The 21,914-nt window shown below is 40.2% G+C and overlaps 1 protein-coding gene across 5 annotated transcripts; it reads right to left on the bottom strand.

The window, feature by feature from the left end:
- Window positions 1-1,886: 1,886 nt before the first annotated feature.
- On the bottom strand, window positions 1,887-19,985 carry FAM161A (FAM161 centrosomal protein A). 5 transcript variants are annotated; one of them, XM_075413531.1, is made up of 8 exons: window positions 19,829-19,985; window positions 19,349-19,649; window positions 18,209-18,456; window positions 16,598-17,782; window positions 15,611-15,778; window positions 12,783-12,882; window positions 11,605-11,759; window positions 1,887-10,997 (listed from the first exon to the last, which is right to left on the bottom strand). In XM_075413531.1, exons 2-8 carry the CDS (start codon window positions 19,400-19,402, stop codon window positions 10,550-10,552), a joined length of 2,358 nt encoding a protein of 785 aa, XP_075269646.1. In that variant the 5' UTR covers window positions 19,403-19,649; window positions 19,829-19,985; the 3' UTR covers window positions 1,887-10,549. The 5 variants fall into 5 exon arrangements, with proteins under 5 accessions (XP_075269646.1, XP_075269648.1, XP_075269647.1 ...); XM_075413533.1 differs by having other exon boundaries at window positions 19,349-19,490; XM_075413532.1 differs by lacking the exon at window positions 19,829-19,985 and having other exon boundaries at window positions 19,349-19,769.
- Window positions 19,986-21,914: the final 1,929 nt, after the last annotated feature.

Below are 21,914 nucleotides of genomic sequence, written 5' to 3'. Positions count from 1 at the left end.
TAACACTTCCACGTTCTCCAGGGCTGTGAGTTTGCAAGTCACAGCAGTGCTATGTGACTAAGGGGAGTGGGATAAATTTTTTTTCCTCTAACAAAGTCAAATCCTGAGAACTGAATTCTTGCACTTCCTGCAAAGTCAACGGTAGAGCTCTCCCTGGGATCAGAGTGCTTGGAAATGTGCTGCTGAGTGCTCTTCTGCCACATACCCCTTTTTTATTAAGCTGGTATCTGGGCCTGATCAGTAGTTGATTTCTGAACCTGCCCCACTGCAAAATGGATGACTTTATCTAGATGAGTTGAGATGTTCCAAGAAGCCACCTTCACTTTCACAACCTGCAGAGCTCTCCAGTGCTACAGGTATCGTCAGAGTTGTGTTCTAGGAAAACATACCCCCGGAAATAGCTATGTGAACCTCTAGCAAGTCCCTTGAAATCTGTGGTACTGTCCCAGACACACAGTGCAAAGCACAAGTTGCTGCAGTACATTTGTACCAGGGTTTCCTGATTCTAAGTGCAGTGAAATATGGCCTAAAATGAACCTTTGTTATAACAATGACAAAAGACCCTGGGGTAAAAATCATGTTATTTCATTTGAAAAGAGTTCTGGTTTTAATTCTTTCTTCCTTAAACTTTCTATTTCATTCTACCAGTGCTTATAGAACAGAGTAAAATACTTCTTGTGATGATTGTTCTTTGTGTGACTGGGACATAAATACATTCTGCAGCAAAATGTCTGGGATGCAGAAGCCAAAGAGCTTCTAAACATTCTAAAAAAAACCCCCACATAATCCCCTCCCACCAACCCCCCCCCCCAAAAAAAAAACCCTAAACAAACCAAACAAAACCCCTAAAAGACTGCCATAGTTCCTATGTGGAATATTAGTAAATCCTTTGGAATGTAGCTTTCATATTTATTCCGTTATGATTTTTTTTTCAAAGGGATATTTTCTTTCTGGAAAATCAGAATTGAGGGTATTGATTTTGATTGCTAAAAGGAAGTCTGCTGTTAGCAATGTTTTTGCTTTTTTGGTGTTGAGTGGTTGGCAGGGTTTCCGTTTCAGTCAGTTCTCCTGCTCTCCTGCACAGCCAGTGGACCCAAACACACTCCTGTGACTGCAGATGATCCCAGTCTTCAGGGAGACTTTCATGCACACGTTAGGCTGGTATTACTGCTGAAAGAGGTTGGTTTTTTTCCTCTTGCTATTATTCTTATTTATCCCTTGTGAAGGGACAAGCAGCGTGGCTGGCAAGGGAACAGATCAGGAAACAAAACTGAGTGAAAATTTGTAGAAATCTGAAAGAATTAAACTGAATTCAGGAGTGGGGGAAAACAGAAAATCTCTCATTCTCTGGCTATCTCGTCTTCTCCACTTTTCAGGGGAGCAGGTGTGCATTTGGGGGGGTGTGTGTGTGTGTCTCATTTTTCATGAAATTTCAAAGGGTTTTAACCAGTGCTAGAGGGGAGGCTGGACTGCTTTCTTGAACCTCAAAAATCAGTTATTCCAAGGCTTTGTGGCAGGACAACATGAGCAGGTTGCAGTCCTACTGTAGATGAGATGATCTACTGCAGATGTTGCAGAAACATAAATATCACACAAACTGCATGTTCTGGTTTTGGCTGCCGCCGGCAACAAAAGCGCCACGCGGCCGCCCCTCCCCCCGCCACAGTGCGGAGGAGAATGGAAAGAAACAGGCAGAAACTGGTGGGTCGGGATAAGGGCAGTTTAACAGAACAGCAAAGTGAACAGCAACAACAACGATACAGAAAAGGGGAATACACAGAACAGACCCGCAGAACAGACCCCCTCTCTCTGACCGGACCAAATCGCCGCTGAGCCCTCCCGAGCCGCGAGTGAGCTCCCGCCGCCCCCCCCCCCCCCGCCCCGGAACCCAGCGTGACGTCACATGGTATGGAATACCTGGCTCTGTTTGGCCAGGTGGGGGTTGGGTCAGCCCACCCGGCTGTGCCCCTTCCGGGATTCCGGTGAAAACTAACCCTGTCCTGGCCAAACCCAGGACACTGCAGGAGGGCAGATGGTAGACTTTGGTATTATACCGCCTGTGAGGTGTCTAAAAGAACTAGCTGTTGAATAAAACTGAGCAACTTTTTCCTGGTTACTCTTTATACAGAGTATTACCCAGTATATTTACCGCCTCACCAATGCTAAATGTGTCAATGACTTTGGGGATACTCCAGCTAATCCCATTTGGAAACAATGATGTCTCCAGCCAATGCAAAGCGGCATAATTGTGGAATATTCCTGTGCTTTGTAAGTAACTTCAGAAACATAACAAGCTTGGTGGACAGTGTTTTCTTTAATATGTTAATGTATTAGCGCCTCTATTTTGACAGATAACAGCAGAGAACAATTTCCTTCTGAAGAAAGTGAAGTGCTATAGAAAGCCCCTGAGAAAATGTCCCTCATGTAGGCTGGCCTCAGCAGTTCATGAGAACACAGCAAGATCACCAACTTCCCAGCAGAGACCAGTGGATGGTGGGTCAGGTATGCAAATTGCAGAAGTATCATTGCCTATGCTCAGAAACATGTACAATCACTGAGATGATAGCTTTATTCTTCCCCAGAATCAAAACTGATGGCATGTGGTTGGTGATTATTTGCTTCCAAAAGGAGCAGTGCAACTTGGCTGCTTCTGTTTTAACTGTTCCATTATTTCATATGTGCACATGTATTATACAGTGAGGAATGCATGTACACAATGGCTCTAGCTATCATGATGAATTAAGTACAGATACTCCTTTCAGAAGCCATTCAGCCCCATGACTGAAGTTGCATGGCTGGTTTGAAGATGAAGACTATTTCTTTGCGACATTGAGCTGCCTTTCGCTAGGAAAGGGAGCTGTGTGAACAGGAGGGCCTGTGTGCTGCAAGGGTAGTGGGCTAGTTCTCAGTGTTAGAAGCTGGAGTGGACAAACAGCTACTCAACCAGCTACATGAGGAGAGTTAAACTCAGCCTCAGCTTGCTAGGCCTGAATTAAATCAGCATCAACAGAGTGAGAAGGAAGGTTTCACCCAGGAATAAACTATGAATCTATTTAACAAGCAAGGGATATGGGAAAGTCTTACTGAGGAAATGAAATGGACAGGGATTTAAAGCACGTAAGTTTTTTCTAGTCTTCGAAGTGGGCAACCCTGCAAATTTATTTTCTGGTTTTTATTTTGTCGTAATTGCTTAACAGCTCAGCTCTGATATTCACGTGGTTGTGGTGTGACTATGTTGGGAAGTATCATAGTTTTGCAACAAAGTACCAGGACCCCCAAGTCCTTCTCCTGCCACTCTCCGCCCAGCCTGTACTTGTGTTTAGGATTGCCCTGGCCCACGTGCAGGACCTTGTGCTTGGCCACATCTGTAAGGATGGAAGGCCACGTTTGAAAATAGTGTGATGAACAGGATGGTAGCTAGAATTTCCTAGCTGTGTTGGTAGTGTGGGTACTTACTATTAATCAGTAAGCTGCTTACTCTTACTAACCTTCTTATTGTTAACCTGCCTAACTATTGTTAGTAATTGGCTTACTGTTAGCAAGCCCCTAGTATTATTAGCAAGTTTTGAGCTATGCAGATGCAAATATGCTTGTTTTCAGTCCTGTTAACAACTGACTTCCATGGTACCATTTGTGTTCATGACATTAAACACGGTCTCATTTACAGTCTTAATTATCAGAAAAGAACCATATTTCTTGCCCGTAAACACCTGTCTTCTCTGTACTACAGCCACGTAAGCATGGGAGGGATTTTCTCATGTGCCTAATCCTGGGATGCAGTTCTGTGAGACATTGATCATGACTAGTCAGCACTTGAAAGGGTGAAGTCCTGCGTGTTCCTGTCATCTCCTAACTTCACTTCCTGCTTCTGGCCATACATCACGTGTACTCAGAATAAGTTCTTTCATAGACAGCTGAGCATGTAAAACAGCTTGCTTCTGCCCAAAAAGCACAAGCTCTGTCCTCCCCTATCCTTTCTTTTTGTTCTTGTTTCTCAGACTCCTCAGTTTTTCAGACTGAGTCAAATTAACTTAGCAATGTGGAAGCCTCTTAATGCTGTTATTCCTTAAGACATAACTAATAGCTAAAGCAGTACATCAGGTCCTACTGATGTGGGAAATTGATGTTTAGTTCGATTTTGCTATAGCTTTAGTTTGATTTTGTCATATAGCTTTGCAGCCATGTTGAGGCAAGAGTTAACCACTGACATTTAGTTTGGTTCTGTTCTTTGCAACCTTGCTAACAAGGACTGCTTTGAGCTCAAATGTAGATAACAAGGACTGTTGCAAGACAGATGAAAAAAAACAGGGACTGATAACCAGAACTTTATCGTCTGTAAGAAGCAACCCTCTAGCTGAAACTGGTTTTGTGGTTTGGGACTCAGCCAACACAGACAACTCAGTAGTTTTGAGCCAAAGGTGAAAACTACATAGCAAGGAAGACTACAAGCCTTCATCCAGAAGACCCCCCCAGACAACCACCAGACGACACTGCGCAAGTGCTAAAGAAGGGCAGAGTATGATAATGAATTCCTGGACATAATTATAATAATCACACCTATTTCCAGAACTAATTGTAACAATCCAGCCCACTTACATGAACTTTGTAATAAATAGGTGTATGCTTTGTGACTTGGTGTGCAAGTTAGGAGGAGTGATCCCCCTTGCGCCTAGTGCCGTAATAAACATACTTGCTTTATAACTCCCCGTGAGTTGTGGAGTTTGATGCCGCACGTCACTACAACTTTCTTTGAACAGTTTGTCTTACTCATGTGATCCCTGATTTCCCTGCTTCTTCATCTGACTGCTACGTTTTTTTAGTATACAGTAACTGGAAGTTTTCTGAGACTATTATAAGTCTTAGTTCTGATCTGGCATTCCTCAAACACTTGGAATTCCTATTGAAGAAAGAAGCAATTTTTAGTTTTGCTGGAGAACACAAGAGCTTTTTTTTCCCCCTAAAGCCACATAATTATCAAATATTCTACAACCAGAGATTCAAGACTGAAATCCCACTTACGGATGAGAAGGGCAGACATCAAACTGTTTCTAATTTTATCTGCATGTTAACGTTTGTAAGTGTGCAGCTGCCTTATCCTGTAATAATGGACTAGTTAGTATTCCTGGACAAATGCATTCTGCATACAATATTGATGTTTGACTTAAATTTGTGGGCAACTGTATAGACATATATTCAGAAATATTTTTAAATATATACTTTGATCTTTAGAGTGCCTATTATCTGCTAAGCTCAGGCAAATATTTTGCTTTCTGCCATTCCAGAAGCCTAAAAATTCTAAATGAGACTATAATTAAATAATTTCAAAACAGTGATGACTTCAAACATTTTCTTCAAAAAGTTGATTTTTTTTTTTTATTCTCGTCATAGAGTGCAGCTATAAAGGGTAATGATGTAATAATTTTTTCCTCAAAGGAAAAGAGAGAGTAACCTCCTGCTTGATGCTATGGTAATTACATACACGAGAATTTCTAGAGGAAAGGGCATCATATATACAAAGAACGCTTGAGAAATGCAGGTAAATTTGGAAGGCAAACCAAAAGATAAAAGCATCCCCTGAAGAGGGGTGGTTGTCTGGCCAAAGCTCAAGATGTCATATAGCAGTCCACAGTTAGCGACTCTTCTTGCTTCCATAGCCTCACTGGAGTCCAGCTGGGTACTGTGCTTTTGAAGCCTGTTTTTCAAAGTTGAACACTGTGTGTTTAGTGTGTTCAGTGGCACTTTTATGTTAGCTTTCAGAATTGTTCTTGGCTTCCCTGAGAACAATACCACAGTGTTGCATTGCACCCAGAAGCAGCATGATATCAAAACTTCTGGCTTCTTACTTCAAAATTTAGAAAGCTATATAATTATATAGATAAAATATATATAGAGTTAGAAATACATATATACATAGGCTTTATGTACAACCTGTCAATATTTCAACATTTTAGGGCTGTATTCAGTGCAAGTAAGATGAGTGTAGGTGCTGCACAGTCACACAGGGCACTGTATCTGGCTGCAACTTAAAGTAATTTTTATTTCTCTGTGTGCCTTGTCCTTCGACTTGGTTTACTTGGCAGTGATACTCCTTTTCCAGTGGAATTTCCTGCTCCTAATAAAATACCATTTCTGATGTCTCTAAACTTCAGTAAATGCAGCTATCTTATTACAGTGCAGGTCCTACAACCTCACGACCACTTTCAGCCTGGGCTCACCAGATCCTAGAGCCTTTCCATAACAAATACACTGCCTGTGAGCACTAAATTTCCACAATCTGTATCCCTTTCCTGGGACATGTATCCACTAGAAATTACATACACTTGCAACCTAGTGTATCGGAGCCAAGCTGGCCATTCAGACTGCCTGTACCATCAGCCTTCTTCAGCATGGTGGATATGGCTACATCTTATCTCAGTGGGAACCTGTGGCAGATGTGAGCAGACAACACAGGAGCGACAGACAGTTTAGAACAGAATTTCCAACTAAGGTTATTGCTCACATTCAGTACCATGAGAATCACTTATAAACTCAGAATGGAATCTCTAGTGTTTTTGGACTTAAAAGTACTGTTATTCCAGTCCTGCTGGAAATATTGTGCCTGGCACATCCTTCAGTTCCATCACCTTTTTTATGATCACATTTTGTGGTACAGTATTTGTTGCTCAACAAGTCATCTGGGTCTTTCTCCTTGCAGCTTCAGGTGATGAATTCCCATTGAAGAAATGTTATTCTTGAAATTATTATTTAATACTATAGTCTACATGCAAATTTACCCTCTTCTTCCCATGTGGTATTTCTAATCCTTTTTTTTGGATACACCTCCCATTTTCTTTGCAATTTTTTGAACATGTTTCTACTTTTGTGCTGTGGCTGTTAAATAAAATATTAAAGACAGAATAATCAATAATCTGTGAGAAACTTTTCCATTCATCTCCCTCCCACCATGTAGCTTCCCTGAAAGCGTAACTCATCATAATTTGACCTTTAACGAGGTGCATACCTTAAACTGCTTCTATTATATAATTTTTTGTGAATCACATGACTTTTTCCCCCTCCATGTTAATTGCATCAAAATGTTTTGAGTTCTGACAGAAAGTACTACATATTCTATTCTCCTTTCTATGGTACTACTCTGCATCTTGGTAAATTACCAAAATCTTTCACCTGGATTTGGATTTCCAGGTTGAAGTTACTGTTTTTTCCTTTAAATATAGTCCTTTTAATTTCAGTGCCATCATCCTATTAGTTTCTTCCTGTTTTGTCTACATTTTAAATCATCCTCCTCGCCAAAACGCCCCCAAAAAAACAGGTCAAATAATGACTTGTTTTTTAGGCCATCCTATTGTTCATCTCACAACAGCATGGTGTACATGTCTGATTATTTGTTTGAAGAATTTGTCACTGCTGTACTTTGCTTCACGAGATCTAATTCATCCTGACCTGTCCCTCCCCATTTTTGCTCTGTCACCTGTGATTTTTCTTTGCTATTTCTTTCCTTTTTAGTTCCTTATTGGAACACTTATAGCTTTCTTGTTTGTAATGCAATTTCTGAACAGTGTCTTTGACCTAAATTTCATTATTCTTCTACTTTGAAAATCTCTGCTCTCAGAGTGATTTCCATGAATAGTTTCTTTAACATCTCAAAGTTTGATCTCTCATATGTTTTCCAAATGAAAGAATCCTAGTATATATCGTTATATGAAAACCAAACTACATTCTTGTCATATGAAAACCATTTTTTATCTTTGATTATGCTTGTTGCCTTCTTCCAGTTACTTAATAAAGCCCTTTTAAGATGGGAAGACCAGGACTGTATGTATGCAGTATTCAAGATGGAATTGCTTTTATTTCAGTGCATAGTATTGTATCATTTAGGAATATTTTTTACCCTGACATGCATTTATTTGCACTTATTAAAACTGAACTATATCAGTTCTTCTATCATTCAGTGTCATAAGATCCTTTGGTATGTTCTGCGCAGTCAGTTTCATTTTTTCACAGCATTGAATAACTCTGTGGTCTCAGCAAGATCTCTGGAATGGATACTACAGATCCCTTCCAAGTATGCTGAGCAGTTTGAATCTCATTGAACGTCTATCGATAACAGCATTTATGCTGTGAAAATTGACCTTTTCTTCCCTGAACTTTTAATTGGTTACTAATTCATCAAGACCTTTAGTCTGCTACAATAAGGTTGATTTAAGATCCTTTCATAGCAAATTATCAAATGCTTCCTGAAAATCTAGATAAACCATATGAACTGGATACCCTTAGTCCATATGATTCTGCTTGACTTTTTCAGAAATGCTAAAAAAGTTGAGCCATAACCTCCAAAAGCTGTACTAATTCTTCTTTGTTATATCACATTTATCTGTGTGTTCATTAATGCTGTTCTTATTAAAGTTAATATAGTAAAAATTCAGTGAAAATCTCAATCTAAGTTATACACAGGTCCCCAAATCCTTCTTCTAAAACCTAAAAAAAAGCATTGTTTTTGCTACCTCCTTCCAGTTCAAAGGAGTTTTAGTAATATTTTTAATCTCTATCTTAATAGTTCAACAATTATACAGTTATGTTCTTTTAGAACATGAGTCCTATCAGATATTAAAAACAGATCTTTTTTTTCTGATTCGAAACCTTGTCAAAAATATCTTTAAAAAGCATTATTTAGAGCTCTTCTGCCTTCTTTCAAAAGTAGTAAAGAGACAAATATGCGCAATATGTGACTACAAATTCAATAACATATTATACAACTCTTCAGAATTATAGAATACTGACAAGCACAAGCAAACCAACCTTGAGTTTGTATTGTGGGGTTGTCAGGTATAACTAGAGATTGTAAACTGATTTGCCTTGTGAAGTAATAATTAATATTTTCATGTATGACATACATACAATAGATTATTTAAGTAAAAAAGTAAGTTTCAAATTCATATTAGTTATGCTTACACTTCATCAATAAATAAAAGTAATAATGATAAAAATTTTCCAAACATTGTTACACGGTTTCTGAAAGTCAGAAGGAAGAAATAATAAAAGATCTAGTTAGTGCTCTTGTATGCAGTGTGGAAGAAAATAATGATTAAAAAATAATCCTTATTGTTAGTCACTACAGATGCCTTTGCAAACCTGGTAGTTTTAACAAATGCATTTACTATTCAATGAACATGTTTTGAGCATCTGTGCAATGTCGCATTATACTCTGTCCTGACAAGTCTTGTTTGCAATCCTTGTTTGTGGTCTGTTATTATGTGGATGCATTTCTTCCTAACATTGCATACGACTGGTTAGCAAGAAAGCCTGCAATAGGAGGAGAGGTGCTACTAATATAAAGAAGAAAAAAAGAAAAAAACAAACCACTAACTTTCTGTTTTCATTCTTTGTTGTGTAGTAGCTGAAGTCCTGAGTAGCAATTGTGTAAGAAAAGGTACTAAAGCACTTCTTTCCATACTTTCATGCAGCCAGAGTTGTTGGGCTACATTTTCACCTGATGTAATAAGATTCTCTCTTTACAGTGTATGCTTACTGCCTCAAGAAAGAAATTTGAAGATTAACATCAGCATTTCTTATTATGTTATAAAGAATGATTTTACATGGTCCTGGGAAGAGCTCTTCAAAACAAAATGGAGTTGAAAAAACAGTTTCAGGTGTTGGTTTGACAGTAATACAAGATCTGCAGCATAACATATTATTCTACTGACTTACTCTTCCACCTTACTTGTTTGTAAGTGTTAAAAATCTCTGTGAAAGTTTAAATGGCTCCTCTCAGTGTATTCTAGGCATTTTCTCTACTATAGGGAGAGTAACTGCAATACTGTTAATATCTATTTGGCCAAAGCAGTTGAATTATCAGCTTCTTTCCTCCAAAAGCAGTAATCTTTTCTGGCCCTGGCACTCATCTGACCCATCACTGAGCCAAATCAGCTCACTTAAGTGGGCAGAAGACAAACCCCATGAGAAGAGGAGGGAGGAATTGAACAGAATAATTTGACTATATTGTCTAATTGCATAACAAGTTGCCTTTCTAGCAGCTGCTCTGCTGAAAACAGAGGTCTTGCACAACGCACCCTTGTCTATTCATTGCCATCCTAGAAGATGTTGCAGGAACAGACCCCAGAAGTACTGAAATGTTTGAGACTGGGAGGCACTGATAATGGCAAATTACTACTCTAAAATCTCATCTGGCTTTGCCAGCACACAGAGCTGGACATAAGACCTCAGTACTTACCAAACACAGCATGTAAGATGTTATTATTCATCAGTGGTTGCAGTTCATTTTATGAACAGAGGTATGCTAATGTCACAGAAGACTAGAATAAAGAAGATTAATATTAAAGTAAATTATTTTCTTGATGGAAATTAGTAACTTGATCTTTCTTACTGGAAAGTAGACAAAATTTATGTGCTGGAAAGACTATTAATAGCTAGGAGATTTAAATTCACAGGATTTTGTATCAGTAGCAAAGTGCCAAGTTTTTCTTTGGCGGCTATTTCACTGCCAGCAATGAAGTAGGTTCCTGAGCCCCAGACCATGCTGTCTGCCGTTCTTTCAGTCAGTTTCATCATAGCTGGGTTTCTCTTTTGAATCATCTTTTTCATACTCCGCATCCTCATATCCGAAGGCACCCTCAGCTTCAGGGTCAGACTTTCCTTCCTCTTCACGCTCATGGGACTGGTCAGATGGAGAGCTGGGTCTTGACTGATCATCCTCCTCCTCCTGTGAATGGCCAAGCGACAGGCCTGCCTTTGCTTCCTCTTCCTCCTCCTCTTCACGGTGCTGGTCAGAGTGGGGCTGGATCAAGTAAGGCTGATGAGCATAACGGCTGGCTGTTGCCTCTTGCTCATCCTCCAGCTCACTGGACTGCCCATTCGGGGTGGAGGTTTTGACACTTTTTCTCTTCTCTCTGTCCTCCTCCTCCCAGGACCACTCAGACGAAGGACTGCTTTCAGCTGCTTCCTCAAAGGATTCCCTTTTTTTCACTTTATCCTTGATGATTCTGAAAAGACAATTTGCATGTGTGATTTTATTTTCAGGTAAGATGCTTTGCACTAGGTTTTAAACTACCTTCAGGTAATGTAGGACAATTCCTAGTAGACGTGGCTGGGGTGGAACTGGGGAAGGGGGGACACTAGAGTCTTCTTGTATGCAAGAAAGGAACTCAACAATATTGCTTATATATTTCAATTTTTTTTATTTCTGCTTCCTTTTAAATCGTAATATCTAATGCATATTGAAAAACATTTTTTTTCACAAGGCTTATTTTGAAAATTCAGTAAAGGTAATGCACAATGAAGTGACTTACTAGCAACCTGCCAGAATTTTTGGCGAAAGGAACAAAGAAAAACTGTATTTCTTCATTTTTCTTTGAAGCATAACATATCCAGTGCTCTCCTCTGTTTTATGAAATAATACTTAATTCAGGAAAAAATAAAAAATACATGCTAATGCTAACATTAGTAAAGCTAACTAGTCCAATATTTACCTGGGAAATACTACAAAAAAAAAAATCGAAAAAACCCTCAAACCTACACATCAAAAAAACCCTTTCTAATCAACTAGGTATGTGGTGGCAAAAAACAAAAAAAAAGGCTTCAGTAATCTACCTTTCTCTGGCATCAGTGGAGGTTTTAAAATCTTCAGCACTGGAGCACTGGAGCAATTTAGTTGCTTGTCTTTTCTTTGAAACAAACTCTGGGCATATCCCCAGCACTCTCAGTCTGTTAGCATAATGCTTTTCTGCAGCTATTCTGGCATTTTTCTGTAGGAAAACCACAATGGTTAGGTGTTACCTAAATGCATTAAATGCCTGTCTTTTGACACTTTTGTTTATTTATATTAATACTCTGTTTCATTAATTGCATCTGAGAAGTTGAATGATTATTCACTGCAGGTAAGAACGGTAAAACAATACTTGACAATTTTACATCAGATTTTCCTCTTCTGTACTAGTTTAAATCCGGTTTGGTCCCTGCACCCACTGGCTAATGCAGCGCTATATATTCTCTATGTAGCTATTGAGGGGGGAAGAGGAAGACATGGACACGTAGAAAATCAGACGTAGTCTTCCCAGAGCTTCTCCTTTATCTTCTCTCCTCTGTTTTCTCATTGGGAGCTGCTGCCCTAAAAATAGTTGTATTGATTCACCTTCTTACAGTGCTGTTTAACAAATTACATAGATGTGTATCTCCGCCTCTGAAACTGAGGGCATAAATTCTGTTCCTCCAGGTAATATCTGAGTGAGGAGGACTTGTCTTCTAATCTACACAGATACTCCTGCCCCGCCGCGATGGCAGACAAGGAAACCCACACAGACAGAATGGACAAGCGAACCAGTGGTCTATGAATTGCTGCCTCTCAGGGTTTGGAAACAGGTCAGGGACCAGGTTACCAGCACATGCTTGTACTGAAATGAAGATAAATATATACTGCATTTGAGCTTTACAACAGACACTAAGAACACTTGAATTTTCTTATCACTACTTTCCCAACTTAAACCTCTCACATTTTTTCTGTAATTTTTTGTTGAGTTTAGAGTTAACTCATTTTATAACCGAATCAGACAACATGTCTACAACAGCCAACTCAGTTCCCTGTGCAAGCGTGCCGTGAATGTTTAGTCACAAAAATTAGTAATATTTATGTGGAGTGGGGCAACAGAGAGTAAACTGGACAAATATGGGTCTCAAAAGTATTTTTCAGATATCTTCTAAAATGTATGACTGAAAATGTCTTATGCAGTATTCGAAGGTAAGATTAAGCAGTAGTATGGAACAAAGACAACCTGAGCAACTCTTTCAAAAAGCAACGGCCTTTGTTTTACTCTTTCTTCCATTTCTTGCAACTCTTGCAAATACTCTTGCATTCTCTGCTTCTCATAACTCCTAAAGGAAATAGAGTACAAGAGAAATTATTATTCATTTATAAAACAAGAAGTAATTTTCTACAGAAGCTAAATTGCTCATAACAAACTCAATATTGTCCTACTTAAAGATACATAAAAGGTAAAATATTTTATGGTGGTTACAGGGTCTGAAGTATATTGTCTCATTTTCACAGCAATTGCTTGCCTGTAAGTAGTGAACAAAACCGGCTCCAAAACAGTCACTCTAGATAAGGAAAGAGAGGTCCTGGCTAGTGAGGTTAAGTAGAGGCTGTCTGAGTTTGGATTCTTAGTTGTTTTTTTTTTTTGATACTTAGATTTTAAAAAATGTGGAACTTAGTTTTTTTTAAAAATGTGGATACTTAGACTTTTTAAATGCTGTTTTCACAGATATTCCAGTTGTTCTAAGAAAAATTAAACAGAATATACCACAAGAAATTAGTATCATTACATTAAAGTATGGATTTTTATTTAAAGTTTGATGATAAGAATCTTGCTACTTTACCAGCCTATCTCACAAGAGGGGTGGCCACATCCTGGATCATGGTACACTTTTTTTCCTAGTTGGTTTGTCAAGGGCCTAGCCAATATAGTGGCAGGATGAAACTGTTGATTCATCAACTGAAATGATATCTCAGATCATAGCAAGCACTAGATAACCCAGGTAGCACAGGTTGTAATCCCCCATGTGTGACACAGACACCTCTTTGCGATGTTGCCTCTGTAATGAGCCAGCTCCAGCATTTACCAAGTCAGACACTTCAGGGCAAATATGACAGCTAGGGGCCATTTTACACTTCTGTCTCCTCCTCCCTCTTTCCCTTACCATCCTCTGAATTTCTGCACTATGACTATGCATTAAGGCAAGTTATTTATCATTTTGAGGGAGTGAACTTCATTGTTGCTACTTGCTTGCTCTCTTGGGCAGTTTTCTACAAGCCTAATTATCTGTTAGAAAAGCATTTATGTTTATATACCTTATTACCCAGCCTATGCTGAAATGAGCATTATCAAGTTAAGCACTTGTACCAGCCTTAATGTATCAGCATTAGGGAAGTAATCTTGCTTTATAATAGCATAATTTTATGTGCAGACAAGAATTAAGCATGAGTGTTTTACAGTACTCCTGAAAACTGATTAATCTAAATACTGTAAACTGACATTCACTGTTGAATGAACTCAAATCAGATCTTTAAACACATCCATGGTCTCTCTTAATTCTCCACCTTGCTACCGTAACTCAAATTGTTTTCTGTTTCCATCCTGAAGTCAGTAGATCATCTGCTCGAGGACACTTCAGTACTTCACACTTGCATGTGCTTCAGTATCTGCTGCATTTTCTCTTCCTGGTCACAGTGAAGCTATAGTGATGGTGAATAACCATTACAAAGTTTGCTGGTGGAACAATGTGTGGCATTTTCTTGCAGGTGGTGCTGCACTATTTCAGCAAATTTGCTTATAGCAGACCAGAATTTAAAGTCTATTAAGACCAGATCTATAGTTTTCTATTTTAGCTATAAAGAAAGACGAGATCCATGTAAAGCAAAAAAAAAAAAAAAAGAGGAAACCTTATTTGTTACCTTTCAACTTAGACATAGACAGCCCCAGCCTCCACCCTCACTCCAGAAAGATCTCTATCCTGGACTGTATTCTAAACACCTTGAAGGTTAGTATGGTAACTTAAAAGTTGCTAGTCCAGGCTATGAATCTTGTAATCAGGTGTATCTCATGATCATTCACCTTTCTATTGCTTTACCCTACTACTATCAGTTACTGGCAATTTGCCTGGTTACTGGAAATTAGGATTCATAGTCGCTGCCCAAGAATCCTGCCTATGCACGAAGCAACAGGGGCAGAGCAGTCAGTACCTCTCACCATCTCCACCTAACAGTGCCTTAAATGCACAATACTGCTGCAGTGCTCTCATGCCAAGACAGATTATAAACCTCACTAAGACTCATTCAAACAAGACTTTTTTTTTTCTACGATTAAAAAGAACAATAAGCAGAAATGGTTAAATCAGCCACAAGCACAAGGTCAAACAGCCATTCTGGAATTAGATTAGCATCAGAGAGCTAGAGCCTTCTGGACTGATAGCTTACAACACACTGAGAAGGCTCTGATGTTTCTTCCCGTGTACGACTTCTCAGTTATGTAGAAAGAGTCTTTGAGTTTGTATCTCTAGTAAAGGTAACTTTGGATTATATTCCTCCTAAGCATCAGCAGCTTCCTGGTTAGCTGCTAATACATGTGCTAAGTTAAAATAATATTCCTGCTCTAATTTTCCCTCTTAAGTGGGGAACTGCTGGGACAAAAATTGAATTGTGAAATGTTCACTACTTCAGGAGACAGCTAGCACCAAAATAGTACCAACACCTATCAATCCAGCAGCGCAAGGACATTCTGTAACTACACTGTTCCTTTTCCTTTTGATTTTTTTTAAACATTTCCTCTTTAGTTGACATGTCAACTGAGAAAACACAGGAGTCTCCTGCTAGCTAATCTCTAATACTATAAGGTGGAACATACAGATTGAAATAATTAAAACTGGCAACAATTTCCCAATTGTAATAATAAATTTTGCCACTTTTTTTACTAGCTACTTGTCTAGTGTATAATTTATCAAATGTGTAACTATGCAAACTTAAACTGTGCTATTTTTCACATTGTATGTTTAACACACAATGTCGAATGAGAGGTTCAGGATTCAGGGGAATACAACAAAATACCTGAATGTTTTAAATTTGGATTTGGACATCTGAGCTAGGCTCTGATGTGGGTCATTGGCCTCAGCACGAGCTGTTACAATTTTCTGGAGTTTTTTCATTCTTTGTTTCTGCTTTGTTCTGTTCCTTTTTTGTTGTTCTTCCAGCTTTCTCTTTTCCTCAAGTGAATTCCTGGGTAGAAAAAAAAACTAAGGCTGAAGTAATTTTAAATTAAGAGCAAGACTTGAAAAGAGGCTTTGGGAAAAGAAGTTCAAAAGAGAAAAACAGGCTGAAAAACAGGGTTGGCCTAAGAGGACACAAGGCATGTGCCATTTTATGGGATTCAGGTGTATCCTGGGAAACAGCAGTCATTTGTCCCTTTCCTACAGACATTCTGAGAAAAATGCACTATGTTTCTTTAACAATCATAAGTACTAATTAAGTCCAATATTTAAATATTTTCATTTTCTATTATAATTAAGACCTTATATTAACTCCTATATTCACTGAATGGAAGAACTGGCTACACATGTAGAAATACAAAAGAAGTCTACTCTTAAAGAATATATGAGGGGACTGGAGCATCTGTCCTACAAGGAATGGCTGAAGGAACTGGGCTTGTTTAGCCTGGAGAAGGCTGAGAGGGGGACCTTAGAAATGCTTATAAATATCTCATGGGTGGGTGTCTGGAGGATGGGGCCAAACTCTTTTCAGTGGTGCTCAGCGACAGGACAAGGGGCAATGGGCACAAACTGAAGCATAGGAAGTTCCGTCTGAACATGAGGAGGAACTTCTTCCCTCTGAGGGTGACGGAGCACTGGAACAGGCTGCCCAAGGAGGTTGTGGAGTCTCCTTCTCTGGAGATATTCAAGACCCGCCTGGACAAGGTCCTGTGCAGCCTGCTGTAGGCGACCCTGCTTCGGCAGGGGGGTTGGACTAGATGACCCACAGAGATCCCTTCCAACCCCGAACATTCTGTGATAAAATATAGAGCACCACTAAAGTAGTCACCTTGTGGCTTGTAGCCGTCGTCTTGTGGATTCTGTCATTTTTGGTGATTTAGATTCTCCAAATCCTGAGAGATGTGAATTTGCACTTGAATGTTTCATTTGAGGTTTGCATCTTGGAGAGGCATATGGCCAGCGCGTTTCTTTCAACTTTTCTTCATCCTCTTGAATGTCCTTCAAAATCCTCCCCTTGTTTGAGGGAATACATGGAGTACGAAGATCAAAGGGTTCACAAACTGTAAGGTGTTTCACTTGTTTTTGTTGCAGGAGCCGTTTCTGAAATTTCTGGTGTAGTAGTTCAAAATTTGGAACACTTGACTTAATCTTGGGTTTATGTCCTGTTTCCTTTGGTTCAGCACACTTATGTTTCTCCTTTTTATTGGTACCTCTCAAAGCCAGTCTGCTGTTGGGTAGAGATGAATTATGTAGCAACTCTTCAGCTCTCATCCTGATCCTGATTTCTCTGTAGAGCTCTTCCTCCTTTAGCTTGTCACTAACAGCTGGATCATAAACACATTTAGGAACTGGTTTTGCTTTGAACAGCTTTGTTTTCTTTTTAGGTGCAGAAAGGTCTCTTAATTGCATTTTCCTAATTTCATTCCTTTGCTTCTCTCTTTCAGTGAATCTAAAGGGCTTCTGAGAAGCCAAAAGCTTGAGTTTGCTTCTCTCTTTCACAGACTTCCTGCGTTCTTCGTTTTCTTGCATGATTTCATGGTAGAATGGAAGGAAAACAGCAGCAGGCACTGGATTGGCTCGGAATTTTTTCTGACACTCTGCTTCTTCCTCTAGTTGTTTCTTCAACAAGCTATTTTCCATTTCAATCTGTGACTTTGATTTGACATTCTGTTCTTTTTTCCTAGCTTCTCTAACAGTCATCTGGAAGGGCTTGGGCACAGGAACTTTTGGTGACCATGTTTTCTGTTTCTTCCACGTCACTCTGAAGGCTGGTGAGCTTGGTGAGCTGTGTTTGGTGCTGGAGATGTAGTCTTCCACAGAGAACCCATCCCACATTTTTTCAATCTGTTCCTTAGCAAATGCAGATGATCCAGTTTCACTACCATTTCCTTCAAACACTAATTCTCTGTCAAACCCATCAGATACACTTGAGCCAAAGGGATCACGTAAGTCAGAGTCTGAAAAGGATTTGTGCAAATTTAAAGGGTGATATAAGCTCTTCTCCCAAGTTGGCCTTTAAAAAAAGGAAAAAAAAGATGGTTTGAGTCCAGCCCACCATTTATGTAAAAACTTCCACTTTAAGGTATCATCATTAGAAAAAAAAAATTAAAAAAAATGAACAGCACTGCTGGGGGAGATGGAGAAGATCATAGTTTTAAGTAAGCTCTGGTCATGAACAAGTCAGCACTTCTTAAGTAAAGGCATCGTGCTTTACTAAATGTCTTGCCCAGTCTCTGCAGCACACACGCTTGTAAATTTCACAATCCTTTAGCAAGGTGAGTAAGCATTTTTATTATTAAAACTAACTTTTCTGAGGCTATCTGCTTACAGGAAATGGGGAGAATAACACTTTCCAGCCCCAGGGAAAAAAACCTGCCATATCACAGATGACTGCAAAGATGACTGAGAATTTTCAGATAAAAGGTACCACCAAACTTACCTACAACACATATTAGAAGCGGCACTGCTCTTGTCTAAGGGTTGTACACCTTTTAAATATAGTTTATTCCAATACATGCTTTCTAATTTTGCTATGGTCTCCAAGCAGGCATTCTTCAACTCTTCTAGCTTCAAGTAATAGTCTTGATTTGAATTGCACATGTTGGAAACGTCTATCCACTTGTCAGAGTCTCCATTTAGAGAGAGGGTCTGCACTCTGTCACCATTTGAATCCAAATCAAAACCATCCTAGAAGAGATATTTAAAATTTTCTGACCATTTGAAGAAAGGGGAACAAGGTTCTTCATACTGCTTTATCCTAATTAAGTCAAATGAATGATACAGTATCAGCAAATAAGAGATACCTGTACACATATGTTAATGCAGAGTTACATCGAATAACCTTCTTGCATAATAATTTATATCCTAAGGGTCCTATTTAAAGCATGTAAAGTTCATAAGTCTGTCCCCGTAATCAATATATTTATACGAGGAAATATGATCAAAGGGGCTTATCAAAAGAAAAAAGTTTTAACTGTTTTGTAAAGTGTAATTTTTCCTTGATTACTACGCAGCTCTAAAAAAGCCTTTATTTAAAAAAAAAAACAACAAACCACAAGAGAACCTTCTCTGCCTCCCATTTCCATAAGCATTCTAAAAATAAGTCATTAGATGCCTTGTGTGTGAATGTTTATTCCCATTTCTATAACTTACTGTGAAATGACAGGGATTCTGCACAGCATATAGTTCCAACACTGTTTGGCAGCTTGCAGCTGTGTGCAGGTAAGCACAGTCTTTAAACATTTTTAAAGCTTACACAAGTAAGAGAAGTTATTAAAACCAGGTTAGTCAGCATTACAAAGGCTTCCTTTACGTTATGTTTAAGCACCATGATTTAAAAAATTACAGGACTAGTTTCTTTATCCAAAAAAATTAGAATAATACTTTTCCACACAGAGGTATTCTAAGAAGCTTTGACGTTCCCACAAAAAGCCTCATTTACGTTTTGTCAGGTTTTCACTCCAAAAATCTCTAACTATTTTTTTCCACAGCATACTGACTTCACACAGCATGAGCTACACGATCGAAGAAGCAAATTTAAAAAGCAGCTACACGATGCCCAGCAAACGGCACCACCCACCTCTGGATCTGCTGCTCCCGACACTGCCCAGGCCTCTTCCCCGGACTTGGACATCGCCAGCTCTTAAACCCGCTCTTCAAACGCCGGAGTTTAACCAGCTCGTTAAGAGACTGGTGTAGCACACGCGCTGCCGCGGGACCATCTGTCAGGGGGCGGGGTGGGGGGGTGCGTGTGTGTCTACTTGCGCCACAGGTCACTGCCAAGCGGTGCGCAGACACGCAAAAGGCTGTTTTGGCTCCCAGGGCAGGAGCAGAGCGAGGGCCTTCTCCAGGGCAGGGCTCCGGTGCAAGGCGACGCCGCGCTGCGGGCCGGGAGGGCCGGGTTAAGGTGAGCCCATCACCCAGCCTCGGGCCTGCCGCGTCCTCCGGTTGCCCAACAACCCCTAACAGCGCCTCCCGCGCGCTGGGGCCCGGGAGACACCGCCCGCCCGTCGCCCCCCGCCCCCCCCCGCTCCCTCCCCCCCCCCCGTCCCGGTGGTACCTGCGCGGCGGCAGGCGGCGGCGGCACCCTCTCATAGAGCACGGCGGGCGCCCGGGTCGAACGGGGTGCAGCAGCTGGAGGCGACCAGCTGCTGCTGCTGCACGCCAGCCGCCGCCATGGCGCCCGCTAACCCCGAGCGGGAAGCGGGGCTTTATCCGCCGGGGGGGCGGGGCCTGGCCGGGTCTGCCCTCGCGCGGGCGCAGGGAGCAGCGGGGTGCCGGACCCCTCGGGGAGGCCGCAGCGGCTCCGGACGGCCCCGAGCAGCGGCCGGGAGCCAGCGCGCCTTCTTCCAGCCACCCTTCGGCCCCTGCGCGGGGGACGCTGACTTCTCCTCCGGCGCCTGCCAGGCGGTGGTGGAGGCCTGGAGCTGGCGCTTGACTCCATCGCCCGTCTGTATCTCTGCTGCGTTCGTCTGTACACTCTCCATACCGATTTTTAGGTAACTTTCTGCAGGATTTTAGCGGGAACTCGTAACTCTCTCCTTGACAAGCCCGCGTTTTTTACCCCCTCAGGTTATTAAAAAATCTTCTCCCCTCTTAAACTTTGTGCTATAGAGAAGCAATTACAGAATCTGGACCAGAAATACAGGATCAGCAAGATTTCTCCCACCTCTGCAGAAAGGCATTAACGATTCATGGACCTATTTATTGTAGTGAAATTACAAATACTTTTTATGTAAAAAAACAGACAGAAAGATTAAACGACGCACAATAGTAGTTGTAAGTCTTGTCAAGAATGGCAAGTTTGTGATGGTAAGGAAGGAAAACTTTAATCACAGTTAATACCTAAACTGAAAGAGATCATTGGTGGATGTAATCCTGCAGCGTAAAGCATCATTTGTAATTTTGAACAGCCAATAAATAAATCATGCAGAGCATTAATGCCTAAAGCGATTGTCTAATTTATTTATTTTTTTAGTATTTGAATTATTCTGAATGTTCCAAGTATGTAAGTCATACCAAATTATGCCAACAACAGCTGGTCAACAAAGTAGTAGAGGTTTACCCAAAAGCTACCAATGTGACTGATCGTAAATAAAAATGCGAGTTAATCATGAAAGAAATACTCCCCTTTAAACACAGCGAGGAATCTGGTCCTCTCAGTATAGCAATAACGAAGACAAAAGGGTTAACTCAAAACTTCAGGCTAAGAATTAGAAGCTGAAAAACGTTTGTTCTAAATTATGAAATGTAATGTTAAGAACAAATTAACTCTAAACTGAATGAATCCTGGGGCAGCTGGGGTTTTCCTGGCAGCTGAGAACCCCTGCGTTACAGCTCACCCTCACAAAAGTGACTGGCTAATGCACTGAGGTGCAGGGACAGGAACAAGGGGTACCCATTTCCTTCAGGTATTAACAGATTTTAATGTGAATTCTATGACTTGTTTTAGAAAAGTGTAATTCACATTACTATGAAATAGTGTACTTCTTGACTTTTTGGCCAGTTTCGGGAAGAACTACTAATTTGGGGGGAGGGTGGGAGGGGTGCATGTGGATTTACTTTAGCTGTCCAAAAGTTTCATTCCTGGGGTTTTCCTGAACAGCACTGGGAGTTGAACACCACCAGGATGGAAACAACAAAAAGAAGTTACAACTGTTTCAAGGATGATCAAACTGATTTTAAACAAATCCCTCCCAATACAGATAAGTCTCGTTACAGTAATATTATCCATGCCTTTTTAGAGCATTTGACATTTACACTTCACTGTTGGATGAAGCATAAAAAAAACGCACGTAAAGACTTCCCTTTGTAGTACTCTGGATCACGTCATGATTGCAGACTTCAGGAAACAGAGCATGGAATATGATGGTACTCTGAAGTGACAGCACTTCAAAGATACGCTTCGCTCTAGCCCATGGTATCTAAGGGAAATATCACTCCATTATGGAAAACTTTCAGAGAAGCAGAACTCTTCCTAAAGAGTGTAGATTAAAGGATGGGTTTAGAACCTATTAAAAAAGCTAATTATTTGCTGTTAAACTTTTCAGAGCTAAGCAGGAACATGTAGCACACAGAAAAAGCAAATGTAACGTTTAAAAAAAGTTTACCTTCTTTCTAGTAAAATCATAAAGCAAAGACTCAAG

This window comes from Opisthocomus hoazin, chromosome 2, assembly GCF_030867145.1.
Source record: "Opisthocomus hoazin isolate bOpiHoa1 chromosome 2, bOpiHoa1.hap1, whole genome shotgun sequence".
NCBI classification, from domain to species: Eukaryota; Metazoa; Chordata; class Aves; order Opisthocomiformes; family Opisthocomidae; genus Opisthocomus; species Opisthocomus hoazin.
Note: the sequence above shows the minus strand (reverse complement) of the source record. Positions and strands in the feature narration are given on the sequence as shown.